This window comes from Apodemus sylvaticus, chromosome 9 (genome assembly GCF_947179515.1).
Source record: "Apodemus sylvaticus chromosome 9, mApoSyl1.1, whole genome shotgun sequence".
NCBI classification, from domain to species: domain Eukaryota; kingdom Metazoa; phylum Chordata; class Mammalia; order Rodentia; family Muridae; genus Apodemus; species Apodemus sylvaticus.
In genome coordinates, this window is record NC_067480.1 from 84025770 (window position 1) to 84043977 (window position 18208).

General features: G+C 46.6%; 1 protein-coding gene across 3 annotated transcripts in view; it reads right to left on the minus strand.

Moving 5' to 3' along the window:
* The window catches only part of Adgrf5 (adhesion G protein-coupled receptor F5), a 96076-nt gene that overhangs the window by 38517 nt on the left and 39351 nt on the right, over nucleotides 1-18208 (minus strand). For all 3 annotated transcript variants that reach the window (XM_052192411.1, XM_052192410.1, XM_052192412.1), the window contains exons 2-3: nucleotides 15417-15542; nucleotides 9044-9098 (exon numbers count right to left, since the gene is read on the minus strand). In XM_052192411.1, the coding sequence (XP_052048371.1) occupies nucleotides 9044-9098; nucleotides 15417-15518 (157 nt within the window). In that variant the 5' untranslated portion in view covers nucleotides 15519-15542. The remainder of the gene's footprint in view (nucleotides 1-9043; nucleotides 9099-15416; nucleotides 15543-18208) is intronic.

The window sequence follows — 18208 nt, forward strand, 5'->3', positions numbered from 1 at the left end:
GGAAACACTGAGAAAGTTCAGAATAGAAAACTTGAGTGGTTAAATATCTATTGCTGGAAGCTAGAATGTATATTTCCTTGGGGTATAAACATTAGCCTTAGAATATAACCTTATTGGAAATTATTTCTTTTTGGCATTGTTCTGTTTGCTGCCATGAACTCAAGTTGTTGCTGTTGTTGTGGTGGTTGTTTTGAAAGTCTGTGGGGGTATTTTAGGAATGTATTCAATGGTATAGTTCCTCTTTATACAAGTAGAATAAAATAGATTTTAAGCCAGATGTGGTGACATAAGACTGTCATCCTGCCACTTGGGAACTGGAGGCAGGAGGATAATGAGTTTGAGGCCTGCTTCAACTACAGAGTGAGTCAGAGGTTAGTCTGGGATTCAAGAGACCTTGCCTCAAAACTGAACTAAACTAAGATTTCAAAATCACTTGTAAAGTCTAGTATGGAGTCCTGTCTATTACAGGGTAGTGGCAGTGCCTCACATTTTGTATTGATTCTAAACTGTTCTGTGATGAAAGCAGGCTTCCTGAAGGGGCTGCTAATCTCCATTCATGTGATTCTAACTCCAGACCCACAATGATGCCCGCTAGGGACATTTTCAAAAGGGCAACTGCATGGTATTTACATCTGCCTTCCAGAACATTCTTTTTCCTGAAAAGGCATGTGACCATGTTTATTCCCACTGGTAAATTCATTAGCTCAGGGTCCTCCCATGAAGGCAAACAGGATTTCCTGGATGGTGGCTGCTCTGGATGGGTGGAGGGGACAACAGTCCTACATCATCTACTTTGTTATTTGTGTGGGCCTCAGCCCGCCTCCCTGTGCCCTTCAGATACAACAGCAGAATGAGTCCAGCCTGAAAAGCTACAGCTCTGCCCGGCTATCAGTGACTCCCGGTTAGAGGCAAGGCAGTTCTGCTGAGTTTTTCACAGAACTGAACAGAAAGCGTAAAGCCCTAGGAATAAGGGACTTATGGCTTAGCAGAGTCTGCCTATAGGGTTCATGCAGCTGTTAACTTTAGCACCAGCCTCTGAGGTCCTCTGCACACCCACCTGCCACGTTCTTCAACACTTAAGCTCCTGAAGGAGCTTCAGAGTCACCCTTAGCTATGATCACCCTTCCCTAGAGGCTGGTGAGGACCAGGGATCAATAGTTCCTTTTCCTCTTCCTCCTCTTCCTCCTCTTCTTCCTCCTCCTCTTTTCCACCCTTTTTTCAGTTGGTCTGGCTATAAGCCCAGGCTGGCCTAGAGTTTGCTGTGTAGCTTAGGCTAGCCTAGAATTCATGACCCTTTTACCTCTACCTCAGCCTGCTAAACGTTAGGGTTACCATCCTGTGTCACTATGCCTGGCCGGAACGTGTTTCTTTTTGAAAACAGTCAGTTCTCTGATGAAGCCCAAGAACTAGCAGTGCATCAGGCAAGCCAGGGGCTTGTTCTTGCGGACCACCCACGCTTGCTTGCTTTACCTTGACTGAGAACATCGAGGGCCTTACAGCCCGGGTGAAGCGAACTATATACTCTTTATCAGTTACGCTTGGATACATGTACTACAACAAACCTTACGCTGATGTTGGTGTTCAGGTGGCCGGTGAGCTAACATTCTAAACCAAAGGATCCAATGGAGAAAGTGGCCCTGGGGAACAGACATTAACAGACTGGGTTCCTCCTTGTTTTAACTTTTCTATCAGTCATCTGTTGTTCCTCCTAATGGCCAACAGGCACTCTCTTGCTACATTTGCTGACCCTCTTGTGATTTGAAGGCTTGTTTTTAAGTGCTTAAAGGTGAGTATGCCATGTTCATGCAGTACCCTTGGAGACCAGAAGAGGGCGTCAGATCCTGCAGGGCAGGAGGTATAAGCGGTTGTGAGCTGTGTGTGTGTGGGAGCTGGGAACGGAACTCGGATCCCACTGGGGAAACAAACCCTGCTAACTGCTGAGACATCTCTCTAGCCCGTTGTTTACCCAGATTACCTCAAAAAAGCTGACCCTGGCTTCGCCCCTCCTTTCAGTGATGCCAGTGAAAGAGCAGATGAAATAGCAACAGTAGCAACAGTAGCAACAGCAGGCGCCATTGCCCTTGCCTGGTCGGTTAAAAGCGAACACTGCTTACTCCCATTTTACAGGTAGCAAAACTGAGGTGCAAAAAGTTGCAGTCTCATGGTAATGCCTGAGCTAAGATTAAAAAAGACATTTTGCTGACTCCAAAGTCCCTTTTCTTTGAATCACGCTCTGCTTCAACTCGAGTGGAAGAAGACAAGAAAAACATCCTATCACAAAGCACTAGGAAAATATGACATTATTGTTAAATGTGGCCTTGTAATAAACTTAAATTTTTAGTTAGTTTTTCAATGTCAAGGTCAAAAGCCAAACTATTAATAGTAAAACTGTGATAACCTTGAAATTTTCCCTAAAATCTCTAGCATCATAAATGTCTTAGAAATCCAAACCCAGGACAAAGGCTTTTAACTGCCAGCCTGCTGACATTACACGTCTGTTTCTTGATCTATTGATTTTCTCGCAGATTTGCCATTTGCTGAGTGCCTGTTTCTCCATGCTGCGCTAGATGCCCCAGCAATGGACAATTAGAAGAGCAGAGCTTCTTAAGAAAAGAAGCAAAGTCCTGTCTCCATGATATTTCCCTCCTCGGCTGGAAGCAAGTGGTCAGTTTGTCTCTTACTATCAGACAGTTCTGCAGGAAATAAAATCGAGTAAGGAAGCAGAGCGAAGGAATGGTAAGATGATGATGGCAGTAATAATAATAATAATAAATGAAGAGACTCTGGCCAGCTCAAGCATGATGTGGCAGGCCTTGCCCTTCTCCCGCATTCCCTCTGCTTTGCCAAAATCTGTCAGATGACATCCCTAAAGCTAGCCCCCAAGTCTGTTCCCTTCTTTGGCCACTTCCTCCTGAGGCTGACTCCCAAGGTCCAGCTATCAAAGGATTGAAGTCCAGCAATCAAAGGCCCATTTTGGCTCGCCTCACCCACTTACCCAATTAAACACCCCATCCTAGCCCGCCGCTTCCCCTGCACCTTTATACACTGCCATTTTCCTGCGTTCGGCCTCCACCTCCTCTCTATCCAGAGGCAGACCTCTGTCTTCCAGAACAAACATCCCTGACCTCTTCCCCTCATTCCCTTCCTCCTCGTTCTCTGCTCTTGTATTTGTTTCTTATCCCCTATAGGATGGCTAGGAAAGACCTTTTTAGAGTTCTAGATGTTGAGTAGAGACTGGACCGGTGAAAGAGGTGTAAGGCAGGGAACTCTGGGGAGGGCAAATGAACCTGGAGTCCCTGAGTGAGTTGCAGCCTCTTGGCTCACTAGAGGAATGTAAGATGACTCCCTCTTGGGCCTCACTTTTCTTCGTGGATCTTAGGACAGTATCAAGGCTACAGGAACCCTAGCAAGTAAGGCAACTCGCCCAGCTGCTCAGGTATCAGCGTGATACCATCTTGTTCCCCTCGGGCAGATGGGAAGCCTGGAGTCAGAACTCAGACTCAGGGGCCTGGAGGTCAGTCAGGGGTTGAGAGTGCCCTGCTCTTGCAGAGGAACTGGGTTTGGGTCCCAGAACCCACATGGCTGCTCTTAATGTCTGTACAGACAGTTGCAGGGACGCTCTCTTCCGACCCCTGCAGGCCCAGTACGTACACATATGAAGTGTATGTGCATGAAGAAAAAACATTCTACACGTAAAATAAAACAAACAAATCTAAAAACACTTAAAACAACAAAGAAAGCAATGCCAAACTCTGCTTTTCTGTCCGCTTCTGATCCTGAAGACATTGGAGCCTGGGAAAGTGACATTCTTTGTCTTGCTTTTGGCTATGAGGGACTCCGAAGGGTCAGACCACAGATCCTCTCCTTCCAAGTGTGTATCAGAGATGACCTAGACCGTTCTCTGCCACATGAAGCAGCTGCCTCTGACAGCTCACTGATATTTTCTTTGTCTCCATCCCCTTCACTCTTTCTGTTGTTTGTCTGGATTGTCCTGGCACACACTGCCCTGAGGGGACGGTAGAACATTCCAGGTGTCACTGGTGTCAGACGCTACCCATCCACAGGCTCAGGGGACACTAACTGACCAGGATTTCCCCTCTCCTTTCCCACAAGTCCCTGCCAGCCTCGAAGCACTTATCTGAAAAAGACATTTCTGGAAAGTTGGCCACTAACTGCCACAGACAGCCCTGGGTCTTAGTCGCAGCTGTTTAAGCAAACAATACCGGTTCTGCCTAGCAACAGGAAGGGAAGTGGGTTCTCAGAAGCAGTGCTTAAGCTGATGCATGAATGGATCGCCCGCCTGCAACAGGGCACCTGCCGACTTCACCCAGGAGAAGGGAGCTTGCTGGGGGCAGTGATTCCTCATTGATAAAGGTTTCGCTCTCCTGCCTCTCCCTCCACCTCAAAACAATGAACGCAGAAAGAAGCCCAGTCTTCTGCTTGTTCCTTGACATTTCCCAGAAGGCCCATTGGGTGGCCCTGTCTGTACCACGCTGTGTCATTGCTCAGCTGATGTCATCAGAGGGTCCCATTCTCCCTCTGGGGTTAGGAAGGTGTGTTATACAAGAGAAAGCTGCCAGGATTCCAGGCTGTGGCTCACACAGCACATGTGGGTGGGGAAGAAGATTAGCATCACATATGATGAACAATGGATGGTGAAGTCCAGAGAAAATCATTAGTTTGAGGAATCCACCATAGTCCAAGTCATGAGAACTAGCCCTGTGCAATGTTCTTTCCCTGGGAAGGTAGAACTGATACCCAGTATTCCTCTTTCCACGAAGCTACTCTAGGGTTGTGAGATGGGGGCTGGGAAGATGTCTGAGGGAAGGAGTGTTCGGTGGCCTGAGCTTAGATTCCCAGAAGCCATGTTTTAAAAAGGAAATGAAGTGAAAGACAGACAGACAGACATAGTAACTCAAAGGTCTATTATTCTAGAGCACCTCCCACCAGGAGATGGGAGGCAGAGACAGGAGAATCTTTCGTGTCAGCTTTTCAGCCAGCTAGCCTTTCAAACAGCAGCACATAAGAGATCCCATTTCAAACAAGAGGAGGGAAGCTGAGGACCAATACCTGAGCCTGTCCTCCAATCTCCAGGCATAAGTCGATATGCACACAGCTGCACTCACACACACAAAAACACACACACATACACCTATTTTCATACAAACGGATGAACATACATGAACACACTCTATCCACACACCTGCACGTGCACACACACACACACACACACACACACGCACACACACATACACACATATCTGTGCTCACTTACACACATGTATGAATACTCATGCACATACACTCACACACACACACATACACACACACACATAATTATGTATATTAGGAGCCAAGAAAAATTAACCTTAATTTGATATTTCACCTCTGAATGGTCAAACAAATATCAGATTAAAAAAAAAAAGAGAGAGAACACTCTTGACTTTCAATGTTAAGTCTAAAACTGGACCTGAACCTACATCAACCCCACACATGAGCCAGAGAAAACCCAGACCCTCTTCTCAGTCCACCACCAATCTATTCCCTCAGACTACACACGACATTGTCCGCGAAGGACAGTCAGGAAGCCCCAGGCTCCCTGCTACAGGCTCAGAAATTTATAGTATGTTTGGACCCAAATCACAAAGAGCCCATGCACCCAAACTGTCAGCTCTGTTAAAGGTCCTCACAGGCACCCAGAGATCTGTCTTTGCTTTGGGTGAGGGGTGGGGGCATTGCAGCATGTCCAGGGTGTCAATGCATCTGGAATCCTCTCTCCCTGCCCAATCATTCAGAAGCCAAAGACAAACTAGAGGGCGTTCTTCAGTGGCAGGCCTGAAGGTACTCTTCCCAATTTAGGTCAGAAACCCCAGGTCAAGAACTTTGTAGCTGGCATTTTTGTTACTGCTAAACGACAAGAATGTTCACTTAAACCACTCAACCCCCATGAAAATTCCCTGGGGAGAGTTCATTTTGATTATCAACTTGACTGTGATTTAAAAGCCTTTTAGGAGTCTCAGCACTGGGTGGTGCCCCTGAGGGCATCTGCAGAGAAGACCAATTGAAAGAGGAAGGCCCACCCTAAATGCGAGGCACACCATCTATGAGCAGGATTCCGACGTAAACAGCGACACAGCAAGCTGATCATCAACATCCATCTCTCTCTGCTTCCTGGCCAAAGACGCGTCCCATGCGAGGCGACCAGGCCTTGCCCACCATGATGATACCTTGAACTACAAACCAAGAACCTCCCTCTTTCTTCCTAAAGATATCTTTTATTTATTCTTTCATAGCTTCATACAGGTACACAGTACATCTTGATGCTATTTGACTTCTCCTTCCCCCTCCCACCTTCTCCCCCTCCCCCTTCTTCCCAACACATCCTCCACACCTCTCCATCTCTCTCTTTCTACCTCTCTATTTCTGAAAGCCACTGAGTACAGTTAGAACTGCTTGCAAGAATGCTGACAGATGTTGGTTTGCTCTCCCATAGGTCTTCTTCCTTTCTTTTATAACTTGACTTTGGACGTGGGACCCAGAAAAGACCATATTTGGGGATTATCTGCAAATCTCTAAAATCCTTTCCAACACAGGTCTCTCCCTACAGCTTTCTGAACACACAGCCTCATAGGTCTCTGTGTTCTTGTCTTCTGTCCGTTGCATACTTCTCCATGTGGCATTCGTGAGTGTCTGGACCTCTTTCCTTTTTTCTCAAATGAGCTTGGGCAAGCAAGCCCAAGCTTTGCCCCCTCTTACTCATGTCATGCGGGAACTGCTCAGCCTCCTAGCTGCTTTCTCAGCATGCTGATATTTTTATCTAATTAATTTAGCAAGGACCACCTCGATCATTGCAATTACAATAGTTTGCATCCATCACTTCCTGGTGCCAGCCTCCAGCTGGCCTGGACCCGACTTCCTGATGCAATAGTGACACAATCCTGGATTTGTTTTCACCCATCCTAGCTCCTCCTGCTCTCCCACAACCACACTTTGCTCTGTCAAGGAGCCCCACACATCTTCTTAGTCCTGGTCTTGGGTTCTATGCAGGCTCCTCCCCAGCTGTATGGAAAGAGTTTGCTTAAAATGCCAGCTAGTGTGTCATGGTGCATTTCTCTTGCCTTCATGTCATTATCTGGGACTGGCATTAATGAGTGGCCCCTCTATGTGATACATCAGGTTCCTTCAAATGGATGATGATGTTGGTGGTGGTGGTGGTAGTGGTGGTGGTGATGGTGGTGATGGTGGTGATGGTGGCGGTGGCAGCATGTATATGTGTGTGCGTGTGTGTGTGTGTGTGTGTGTGTGTGTGTGTGTGTGTACTTGTGGAGGCCATAGGTCAAGCTTGGGTATTGTTCTTTAGGATTCTGTTGACTTTATTTCTTGAGACATTATCTCCCACTGAACAGGGATTTGTCTAATTAAGCTAGGCTGACAGGCTAGTGAAACCCATGAGTTCTCCTGTCTCTGCCTCCATGGTGCTGGGCTTACAAGTGGGCCCCAACCTACCTAGTTTTCTATATGGATACTGGGAATCCCCAGATCCCCAGGTTCCTGTGTGGAAACACTTTACCAACTGAGCTATCTCATTAGCTCCAGGTTATAAAGTTCTTCAACTAACTTAAATCACCTGAAATATAATAACAGTGATATATGTATGAAGTATATAATTGATACTTGTATGAGATATGTATGTATATATACACATAGACACATACACACATATAAAAATACATGTCTCAGGAAGATAGTAAGTCTGGACATCTGACTTGTCATATATGTAGAAATCTATAATGTCCTGAGAATAAATATAAACATTGATTTCACCATTAATTAAATGAGGCATGGATGTGATAAGCATATCTATCTACCTCTACCTCTCTCTATGACATTTTTAAAAAATACATTTGTAAAAGACAGAACAGGGGTGCCATTCTGAAACTCTGGTTCCCATCTTACCTCCTCATTCAGTGACTACACCAGGCCAAACCCGGGCCTCTTTTAGGTACAACTGCTTGCAAATTTTCCCTAGCCTGTTTCCTTCACGTTGCTGGAGACTCACAGTCCTATTGCAACTTACAATCCTGCCACCCAGGGCACAGCACAGGAACTCTCTATGGTTGTTTTGTCCCGTTGGTGGTTTTGTAAAAGTACCAAGGCAAATCCATCATCCATGGAAGACAGGCAGATTCTTTAACTTCCCACTGACTCTGGGGGGGGGGGGCGGGGCTGAGAGCACAGGGCAGCACATATAATAAATGGGGAACGTGCGTTTGTGGAGATTTATTGTTGTCACGATTGTTTTTAGTGAAAGCATGCTTGGAAAAATTTTGGAATGTTCAAATCCTTAAATGTGCGAGTATTTCCTGCCCCAGGACTACCCCCCTTATGCTGCTTAGGGGAATAATAAACAAGGAGGCTCAGAGTGGAGAGACACGGCTTTGAGGCTCAGCGGTTATGAACACTGACTGCTCTTTCAGAGGTCCTGAGTTCAGTTCCCAGCAACCACATGGTGGCTCACAACCATCTGTAATGGGGTCTGATGACTGTTAGCATTTTGTCTAGGCTCCGTCTCTCTCTCTCTCTCTCTCTCTCTCTCTCTCTCTCTCTCTCTCTCTCTCTGTCTGTCTCGCTCTTGCCTTCCTGACTCCACTCTATCCCCTTTCCCCCTCTCTCCCCCATTCTGTTCTCCCTCTCCCCATTCCCTTCTCTTCCCTCTTCTCTCTCCATGAGTTCACAGTGTGCTTGAATAAATTCTATTCTATACTATACTGGTGCCTCAGGGGAAAGGGATGCTTCAGCCTGGGCCCACGGAGGCATCCCCTTCCCCCACACCTCACCACACACCACCAAAACATATCCCTCCTCTCTTCATCCTTTTATAAACACATCAATGTCCCCTTCTGGTATGTCTGCAGAAAGCTATAGTGTTCTCATATAAACAAACAAATAAACAAACAAATAAGTTTTTTTTAAGTTGCCTTGGAAGACACAGCTTTTATAAGGTGGATTCATAAATGTGACTTTTAGCAAGAAGTCTGCATACCTGCTCTTTTTGGCCTCAGTAGCTCTTCCCCTGCTAGTTCATGTTCTCGGAGAATCTGAAAGAACAATTAGAAGTGTGTCAGCGGGTACTGGGGAGCCCTTCTTGCCTGACTTTCCACTTACGGACAGCTCAGCATCACAGCAGAACACAGATGCAGATCTGAGGAAAATACGACAGGAGTGTGTGCATGAACCAGCCTCTAGATCCAGCAGTGGAAGACGTCACTGCTTCTGGGTCTCTTGCCCTCCCTGGTGTGTAAGCACTATCAGAAAGAGACTTTAGTCTCCTCTGCTCTCTACTTGAGAACTAAACCCTAAATGGGGCTGGTGGTGTATAACATGAATCAATTTCCTTACCTTTTCCCAACATTCAGCTTGGACAGCCGCAGGTTTTTTATACTGCTGTTCAGACTACTTGGTCATTGCCTGCTTAGACATAATAGTTCCTTCTTCTGGGTCTTTCCCACCTAGATTCTAGATGGCTCTGGCAGTCAGACCATCTACCTGTGCCTGTTCTAGCTTTGTGGTTGTAGGGAGGTTACCAATGCTTGTTGAGCCTTACTTTCTTTTCTGAAAAGTGTGAACAAGGACAGTGTCGATACCATAGGATATTACAAGACTTGCGTAAACTGCAGAATGGCAGGGGGTAAGCGCGAAGTGCATTTTAGTTGATATAATTTACAGTCATTAAATCAAAGACTTGGACAGGGGAGATGGCTTCACAGATATGATGGGTATTCCTGGTTATCAACTCGACACACTTTGGAAGAGGGACTCTCAGTTCAGATTGCTTATTGATGTAGGAGGGTCAAGTCCACTACGGGGCAGGACCATCCCAGGCAGTCAGCCTGTGCTATATAAGGAAGGTAGCTGAGTGGGCACACCACGGGGAACACAGGAGGAAGCAGTGCTTCGCTTCCTACTTTAATCCCTGCCTTGGCTTTCCACGATGAACTATATGCTATAAGATGAAATAAAATAAACCCTTTCGTCCACAAGTGACTTTGGGAAACAAACTAAAACAACAGATGAAAACACCCTTCTGCGCAAGCATGACAGCCTGAATTCAAATGAGCAGAACCTATAAAAAAAGGTAGGGCGTGACCTCCCAGACGTAGAGCCCCAGCACTGTGAGGGGCAGAGAGAGAAGTGTTGGGGGGCTGCTGGATCCCAGCCTAGCTTGAAGTTCAGCTGAAACTTCTGTCTCAAGAAAGTCAAAGAGAGTGATTGAGCAGGATCCCAAACATCTTTCTCTGGCTCCCATACATTCAGCACCATGCATCTGAACAAACACACACACATAGACATATACACACATACACACACATACACATGGGGGTGGGGGGAAGAGACACAGACAGACAGACAGACAGGATCGTTCTACTGACACTAATATGCTCCACCATCAGATAGCAGTGGGACCTGAAACAAGTTATTCAGCCTGCATGCTTCTCCCCAATCTGTAGCAGGGGCACAAGTACAGCCTGTTCTACAAGGCCATCACAGAGGTCACATGGTTACCGTGGGTAGAGAACAGAAAGCACCACTTAGTGTCAGAGGCCACATTGCTTGGGATACTGCCACCCTTCTGTGCAGTGCCACTGGGTTCTTCCCAAGTCCGTCCTTTGCAACACCCATCCGTGATGAATAGTCCACCCTGATGATGACATTTGTCTCCACCCAATAACTAGTGACCAAGCCTGCCCTTACCACCCTGGCCTTCCTTGTTGCCTCCTGAGGCAGGGAGACTCCTGGGATACCCCCCCACAGAGCAAACTCCTCTCCCAGCCCCATTTCTTTGATGACCCTGCACACACTGAAATGCCCTTTCCTGTGAACTCCACACATCTCTGAATGCCACACAACGCTAAGCTTACTACCCTCATCAACTGGGTCCGTGGTGTTTTCCTCGTTCATTCACTCTCACACTAGCTCAATGACAACCAAATTCCTAAGATATGTTACACACTCTCCACCAGGACAATCAAAGGTGCTGCGACCATTCACATTTCACTGATAAACAAACAAACCACACAGGTACAGGAAGTCAAATACATTGCCTAAGGTCACTGTGTTTTGGCAGTCAGATTTTGAACTTAGCAAACCTGACTCCAAAGTCTGCCCTTGCCTATGACGGCTTAGGAGATATTCTGGGAACCAGAGCTCCTCCAGGGAGCAGGCTTCCCTTACCTAATGCATCCCTTCATACTCTGCGCATCTGCCTCCTCTTCCTCTCCCTTTCTTTTCTTTTAAATTTTTAACTATCGGGGTTTGGTTATTTTGTTTTTACCTTTTTTCTTTTCCAGACAAGGTTTCTCTGTGTAGCCCTGGCTGTCTTGGAATTTACTCTGTATTTACTCTGTAGACCAGGCTAGCCTTGCACTCAGAGATCTACCTGCCTCTGCCTCCTGAGTGCTGGGATGAAAGGCACACGCCACCATGCCCAACTCACTCCTTTTTTCAACTAACAGTTTCCCTGGCTGGTCTCCCTCTCCATTCTAAGCTGTAATTTGGGGAAATTGCCAGATGCTCTGTGGGTATCCCTCTCCTTGATGTCCTTAAGAGACACTGGCTGAGGACAATGTTAAAATGTATAAGAAGCGAGGAAGGGCGGGGAGCGTTTTATGCACAGGAGAGTTCGCAAATGCACTTGACAAACCGGAGACATGATGGATGGTGACTGGAATTTCAAAAGCCCAATTGCTGCTTCCTCTGCAGTGAGTTGTCCCAGAGGAATGTAAGGATACAGGAACTGAAGTCACAGAGTTGATGTATAGGGTGGTTCCTCTCAGTTTCCCCTGCTTACGGCTTGGCCCTGTGCCCAGGTAGAAGGCCGATTCTGGCCCTGTAGTCCTGTTTCCATCCTCCATGGAGGCCGCGGAGGCGGGGCTAGCCGCCTCTGTACGGTCTGAAGTGTGTTTGAGGGACACAGACACACGCTGCTGGCTGCAATGTGTTCAGAATCAAAGCACATCTCACATCTAATGCCGCGTAGTACCTCCAGGCTTTGTGAGGACAGAAATTCTCTTTTCCTTCCCACAGCCTGACTAAGCTCAACGACAGGTCCAGTCAGGAGCCTTGGTGACCAGCGCCTCCCGTGTGTGAAGGTTCCTTATGGGGGTCACAACCTTCTCAAACCTGTACTGCACTGCGTCTCCACCTTCCTAATGCTATGACCCTTTAGTATAGTTCCTCTTGTTGTGCTGAGCCTCAACCATAAAATTATCCCCCTGCTACTTCATTACTGTAGTTTTGCTATTGTTATGAATCATAATGTTAATATCTCTCTTTTCCAATGGTTTTAGGCCACCCCTGTGAAAGGGTAGCTCGGCCCCACAAATGGGTCGCAAACTACAGGTGGAGAATTGATGCTTTATAGTGGAATATAGTTCCATATAGTTTATATGGAACTTTCTGGACTCGTCTTTGCAAGGTACAGCTCTCATGTCCTGTTCCTCCTGCCCTGATACACGGTACTACCCAAAACTGGTCAGTCAGGTCCTAGGACCTTGATTTGAACAGGCAAAGGCTAGAGTCACATCATGACTTGACTTCCACTGCCCCCTCCTACTATTCGCTGGAAGAACCATCTGCTTCTCCTAAGCTCTCATCTCTGCATTCTAAACAACGCCTGTGCGGAGGCGTACAGTGTGTCTAATGTGGTCTACGGCAGCGGTGTGTGCTCGTGTGCCCCACTTCTCTGGCCTCCCACGGACCAGCCTTACCATCCCGAGTCCTCAGCGGGTTCTAGCTTCGGAAACTGTGAGACTCTAGCACTTGCTTTTTCTACTAAATTTTGCTCTCTGGCTGCAATAGCTAAGGAGGGGAAATGGACTCAGATCACAAAGTCTGCGGTGTTTTCAGATTAGACAAAACAGCTCACTTGAATCTGTCTAGGCACTTTATACAAAGTTCTCCAGATGAGGCTCTGTGCCACAGCTCCGTCCAGTGGGGATTTCCTGGTGGCAGCACTTCAGCCGGAAGAGACAAGGTCACCAATTCCAGGAAGAGCCCCACCTTTCACACAAGATGGCTTGCTAAATAATTTTAGTGGAAGTGGGTGGTCTGGAGTTGGGGAGGGTAATTAGTTAGAAGTATGAGGTGTGTGTGTGTGTGTGTGTGTGTGTGTGTGTGTGTCTGTGTGTTTCTATGTATATGTGGCAGCCAGAAGTTAACTTCAGATGCCTTCATCAGTTATTCTCTGCCTTGGTTTTTGATACAAGCTCTCTCTTTTTAACCTAGAGCTCACCAATCTGACTGGGCCAGCTGGCACTGGGCACCAGGGACCCCACTCTCTTCACCCTCCCCAGCGTGGGGTGATGAGTATACACGACTACATCTGGCTTTTATACAGGGATGCTGAGGAGTAGGCTTGGGTCCTTACTCATGCTCGGCAAGAACGGTCCAGCAACTGAGGAATCTCCCCAGCTGGATAGGTAGATGGGAAAATCTAGAGGCACAGATGGAGACAAGATGCTTAGCAGGGACTCCAGCTGCCCCACATCTCGGCCGCCATCACCGGAGCCTTCTTCCACTCACTCCTTTTGTGAGCCTAGAATGTCAAGATAATCTTTGCTTCCAAGTTGGATAATTATCTTACCAAGATTCCTCCCAGATGGCTAGCAACATATATCAAGTATAAGGACCAATTCAGAGGCCCATAGATCTTTACAACAAGCCAGAGAGGACATAGGTTCAGAGATATAAGGAAAAGTAATGAAGACTCTGAAGCTTGTGTGTGTCAGATCTGGACATGGAGGTATGATGCCGAGGTTAGACACGTGCCGCTTGTTGCTGCGGGTGTGATCATTGGGACACTTCTGAAAGAGGGGATAGATTGTCCTCCATATGGAAATCACACCACATCTTCTGAATAACCACTATGGTACAGGTGCAAATGTTTCCTCCTTAATCCAATGAGTAGGCCGGTTCATTCTCCTGCCTAAGTTGTACCCCACAAACCAGAGCTTAGAAGAGAAGGAGCATGAGAGTGGCAAAAAAAAGGGCAAAGAAAACCTAGACCCTAAAATGGGAAACAGAAGAAAGTGCACACAGTCTTGGAGATGGCAAGTCTCCATTGTCTACTTGACCTGATCAAGGATCACCCGGGAGGCTGAGGTACAGCTCTGGGCTCCGAAGAAGCATTGCCAGAGAGGATTACCTGAGAACAGGCTCAGTCTGGTGTTGTTGGCTTCACCCTTATGATGGGGGGGTTGTCCAAGGAAAATGGAGCAGAAAGAATTAAAGGGGAGAGGAGAAAAGCAGCCAGACACCAGCGTTTCCTTTACTCTGTGTCACAGCTACTGTGAACACAAACTTCGTGGTATGTCACGTCATCCCTCCACGGAGGACGGTCTCCAAAACTATGAGTCAAAATCAAAGCATTTGTCTCCGAATTGTTTGCACCAGACATCTGTTACATCATCAAGAAAGCCGACAAACACAGTCATAAACTAGAACACTGAAAGTCAGACTTCAAACATACTAAATGTGAATAAATTATACTCCCTGAATCATAGTCCAGTCTCATCAGATTACGTTCAATACAAGAGAAAAAATCTGAAACAGTATTTTTTCTGATGCCTGTCATAAACATAAGCTAATTTAATTCTCGTAAGAATCATAGGAAATTGCTGCTACTGCTAGCATGATTCTGCAAGTGAAGAGACTAAGATGAAGAATTACAGGTGCGATCTCCCAGCCTGCAGTGGAGCTTGCCTCTAGTGTACAGACAAGTGGGATAAAGCATCCCACAGTATACCCATCACCTCCCCTACTTAGCTGAATGCCGCCTGATTTCCCAAAGATGAACGAGCGACTTTCATTATTCCTGAGAAAGAGTCTTAGACACTACCTACAGTCCTTCAGGGCTGTTAACCCTTGACTGTGAAACGTACATAGAGACTAATGGCGTTTGAACTGTGCTGCTTTATCACGTCCAGCTAAGCAGAAGCCTCAGCCAATCAGGTGTCTCCAGCCTTTCAGAGATGGCAACACGTTCTTGTCTACAACTTTTACTGTGAAGAATCTTGCAGTCGACTTACATCATTCCTAAATCTGTTTTAAGTAAACTTATGATTTTGGCTTGATCTACAGTTAGAACTTGTCTTGCTGCATGTAGCCCATCTTGGGTGTGGAGATGGTAGTCTAGTGAGGGAAGCTGTTACTACTGATTTCAGATTGCACACAGTCTTAGCCTAGTTAACACATCTTTGACTAGTTACATTCATGTAACATAGTTACATTTGCAACACTGTCTCAAAATCCCTTCCTACCCAGCTGCTTAAAAGAACTGCTTTCTGATTGTGACCTTACCAGAAAATCAAAGAGCTCGGCCAAGGAAAGAGGAAACGACTAGACTTAGAGTTACTCACGGAAGGATGAACAATAGACTCTGCCGGGGTGCTCAGCATAGCTTCCGAAGAACACATTCCAATAAGCATGAAGTAGAACAGGACCATCCCTGGCGAGCTCATTGCTTCAGGTTTCGGTGGCTTTGCCTGAAAGAAAGGATAATGCTTTTGAGACCCAGCGCTTGATTTAGGAAAGGAGGGAAGAAATGCCAACCCCTGCCTTGAAAGTCACATCACTCAAGGACCTTTGCAGTAGAGGGGAAGAGAAGGAGGGGGGCACCGGAGGAGTCAAACTGAGGAACAAGCATTGTCTCTCCTGGGGAAAAAAACAAGTCACAGAGGATGAGGAGAGGTGGGTGTTTGGATATGTTAATGTGAGTATTACAAAGGTAGCAGGTTTGGGGTTCAGGTCCTGTATACACGATGAAGAGTGGGGTGAAGAAAAGAGGGGAGAATATGAGGCTAAAGAAAGAAAGAGGTGCTATTGGGCCTGAAAGTCGGCATAGTGAGGAAAATGCTTACTGCACAAACAGGAGAGTAGGGTTTTGCATCCCCAGCACCCACGGAAAACCGGGCGAGGCAGCACTATCTACAAATCCTGTGCTGCTATGGAAAGATCTAAAATGAAATGCACAGAGCCTCCGAGAGCTCCTGGCCAGCAAGCCTGGTGCACACAGCAGCGAACATTCGAGACCCTGCCTCAAACAGGTTAAGGCTGGACGTTTGAGGCGGTTCTCTAGCTTCCGTGCATGCAGCATGGCATATGCACACCCCGCACACACACACTTGCACAGAGAGATCCCTTTCATATGATGCACTACACAGACTGTACAATAAAAGCATTCGGAGCCTGCCTGTCTACCAGTGTTGAGATTACAGAATGGCTTCAATGTGGGTGCTAGTGAGGGCTGAAGAACACGGTAATATATAGCAGGCATTTTCCCCACGGAGCCACCTCCCCAGCCCTTTCCTCATGGTATTCTATATTCATGTGTACCTATGAAAAGAGCCACTGGTTGAGTGAGATGGGAGATTAGGAGTACAGTCTTGGGGTGTTATTTATTGTTACCACCGATGTCCTTGACTAAATCTCCTATTGACCCTCATGTTTCCTCTACAAAGTACATGTCATTTTATTTTCTCCCTTAGCTCTTTCAGAATTTTCTGAGACGCGAATGAGATTAAATGCCAGGAAGAGGCTCCTGAGATCCTGACTCTTTAAAAATAATAGGGTAACGCAGGAAAGAGAAGAACCAAAAGCACGGTGGCCATGGTTGGCAATGGTTGTCACCCCAATGGTTCATGAACGGCAGAGGGAATCAGGGATTCAGGGATGCCACATGACGAGGACAGACATGCATGCCCGGAAGAAAGGACTGTATGTCAATCACCAGGAGCCAACTGCCGTTTCCCCTTCCCCGGTGAGACAGGAGGAAACACAAGGCTTTGGGAAACACTTCAGTTTGCACATCTGGCAATTGATGCATTTTTAAAATTCTTCAGCTCAGTTATTTTAGGACAATGCTTTGCCATTTCGGTTCTGGGGACAGATGCTGCAGGCCAGATGCAACTGCTGCAGGGAAACCACAATGACATATATTTCCAAAGAATACTCACGCAGGAGGCAAATTAATCTTCTTAGGCCCTGGCGCAGGACATTGTATATTGGTTGGCACCACAATGAGACAATTAATCAAGGGTCTGAGAACAGTTAGACTTTCTTACCCCCTGACACCTAGGGAGGGATTCAGGCACAGGGGAGACTGCAGGAAACTCCTGATCTTTACTTCCCAAATGCTTCAGTAAAATGTTTGTGTTCGTTTGGGTTTGGGTTGGTCCAAATGTGCCAACTAGTATATAATGTGCTGTGCTGAAGCCTTAGATTAATTGCCTCCTGAGAGTGTATCCTTTGGAAATAAAGTTTCTGAATGCTCACATCTGATGCACCAATATAGGCTGTGGCCAATACAGCTCCATCTCTCTCTACTTCTAGCCTCCCTTGAGACTGTTCTTGGTAAAGTTTGTATTCTTCATTCTGTTGAGACGTTTGGAGAAAAACAACACATTCTTTGACTTACTTGGGGTGTGTGCTCCTGAGTGAGTGAGTGAGTGCGTGCGTGCGTGTGTGTGCGTGCATGAGTGTGTGTGTGTGTGTGTGTGTGTGTGTGTGTGTGTGTGTGTGTGTGAGACCAAGAGACACAGATAGGACCACATTCTATATCATTTGGAATGAAGGACAATTGTCAGCTAGACAGAAAAGATGAGGCATTATCTGGAAGACAGGAAAGTCACACTCTGGGAAAGATAAGTGGTATTCTAAGTAACTGACCACTAGTATGTTCGGCTTGGTCGAGGGACGGTGCCAGCTGGGGATCACTTCAACCATTCAGACCCCTGCTGCATCAGGGAAGAAGCCTGAAGCTGTAACTCCTCTTAGCCCTGCTACTGGTCCTATTAACATGTCCTGCCCCCCCCCCACCTCCCCACACACACACCCCAGCTCACAGGACTTCTCACCTATGAGGAAATCTGCAGTGCTTTATAATTTAGCTAACAGGAAAAATATCCACACTGATATAGTTGAGACCTGGAGCTACCTCTACCAGACAAGACATGTGTGGTCACAAGTGTCCTTAGTTGTAATGCCCCTAAACACGCAGAATGTTTCTAACATTCCTGGAGTAAAGGTCAAAGGCACAGAGAGAGGATGAAAATTATTTGCTGTCATTCCTAATTAATCAATTCCTAATTAATTCTGAATGAACTGAAGTATTGGACATGCTACTTTACGTCACCTACTTGTGTGAGCTGGC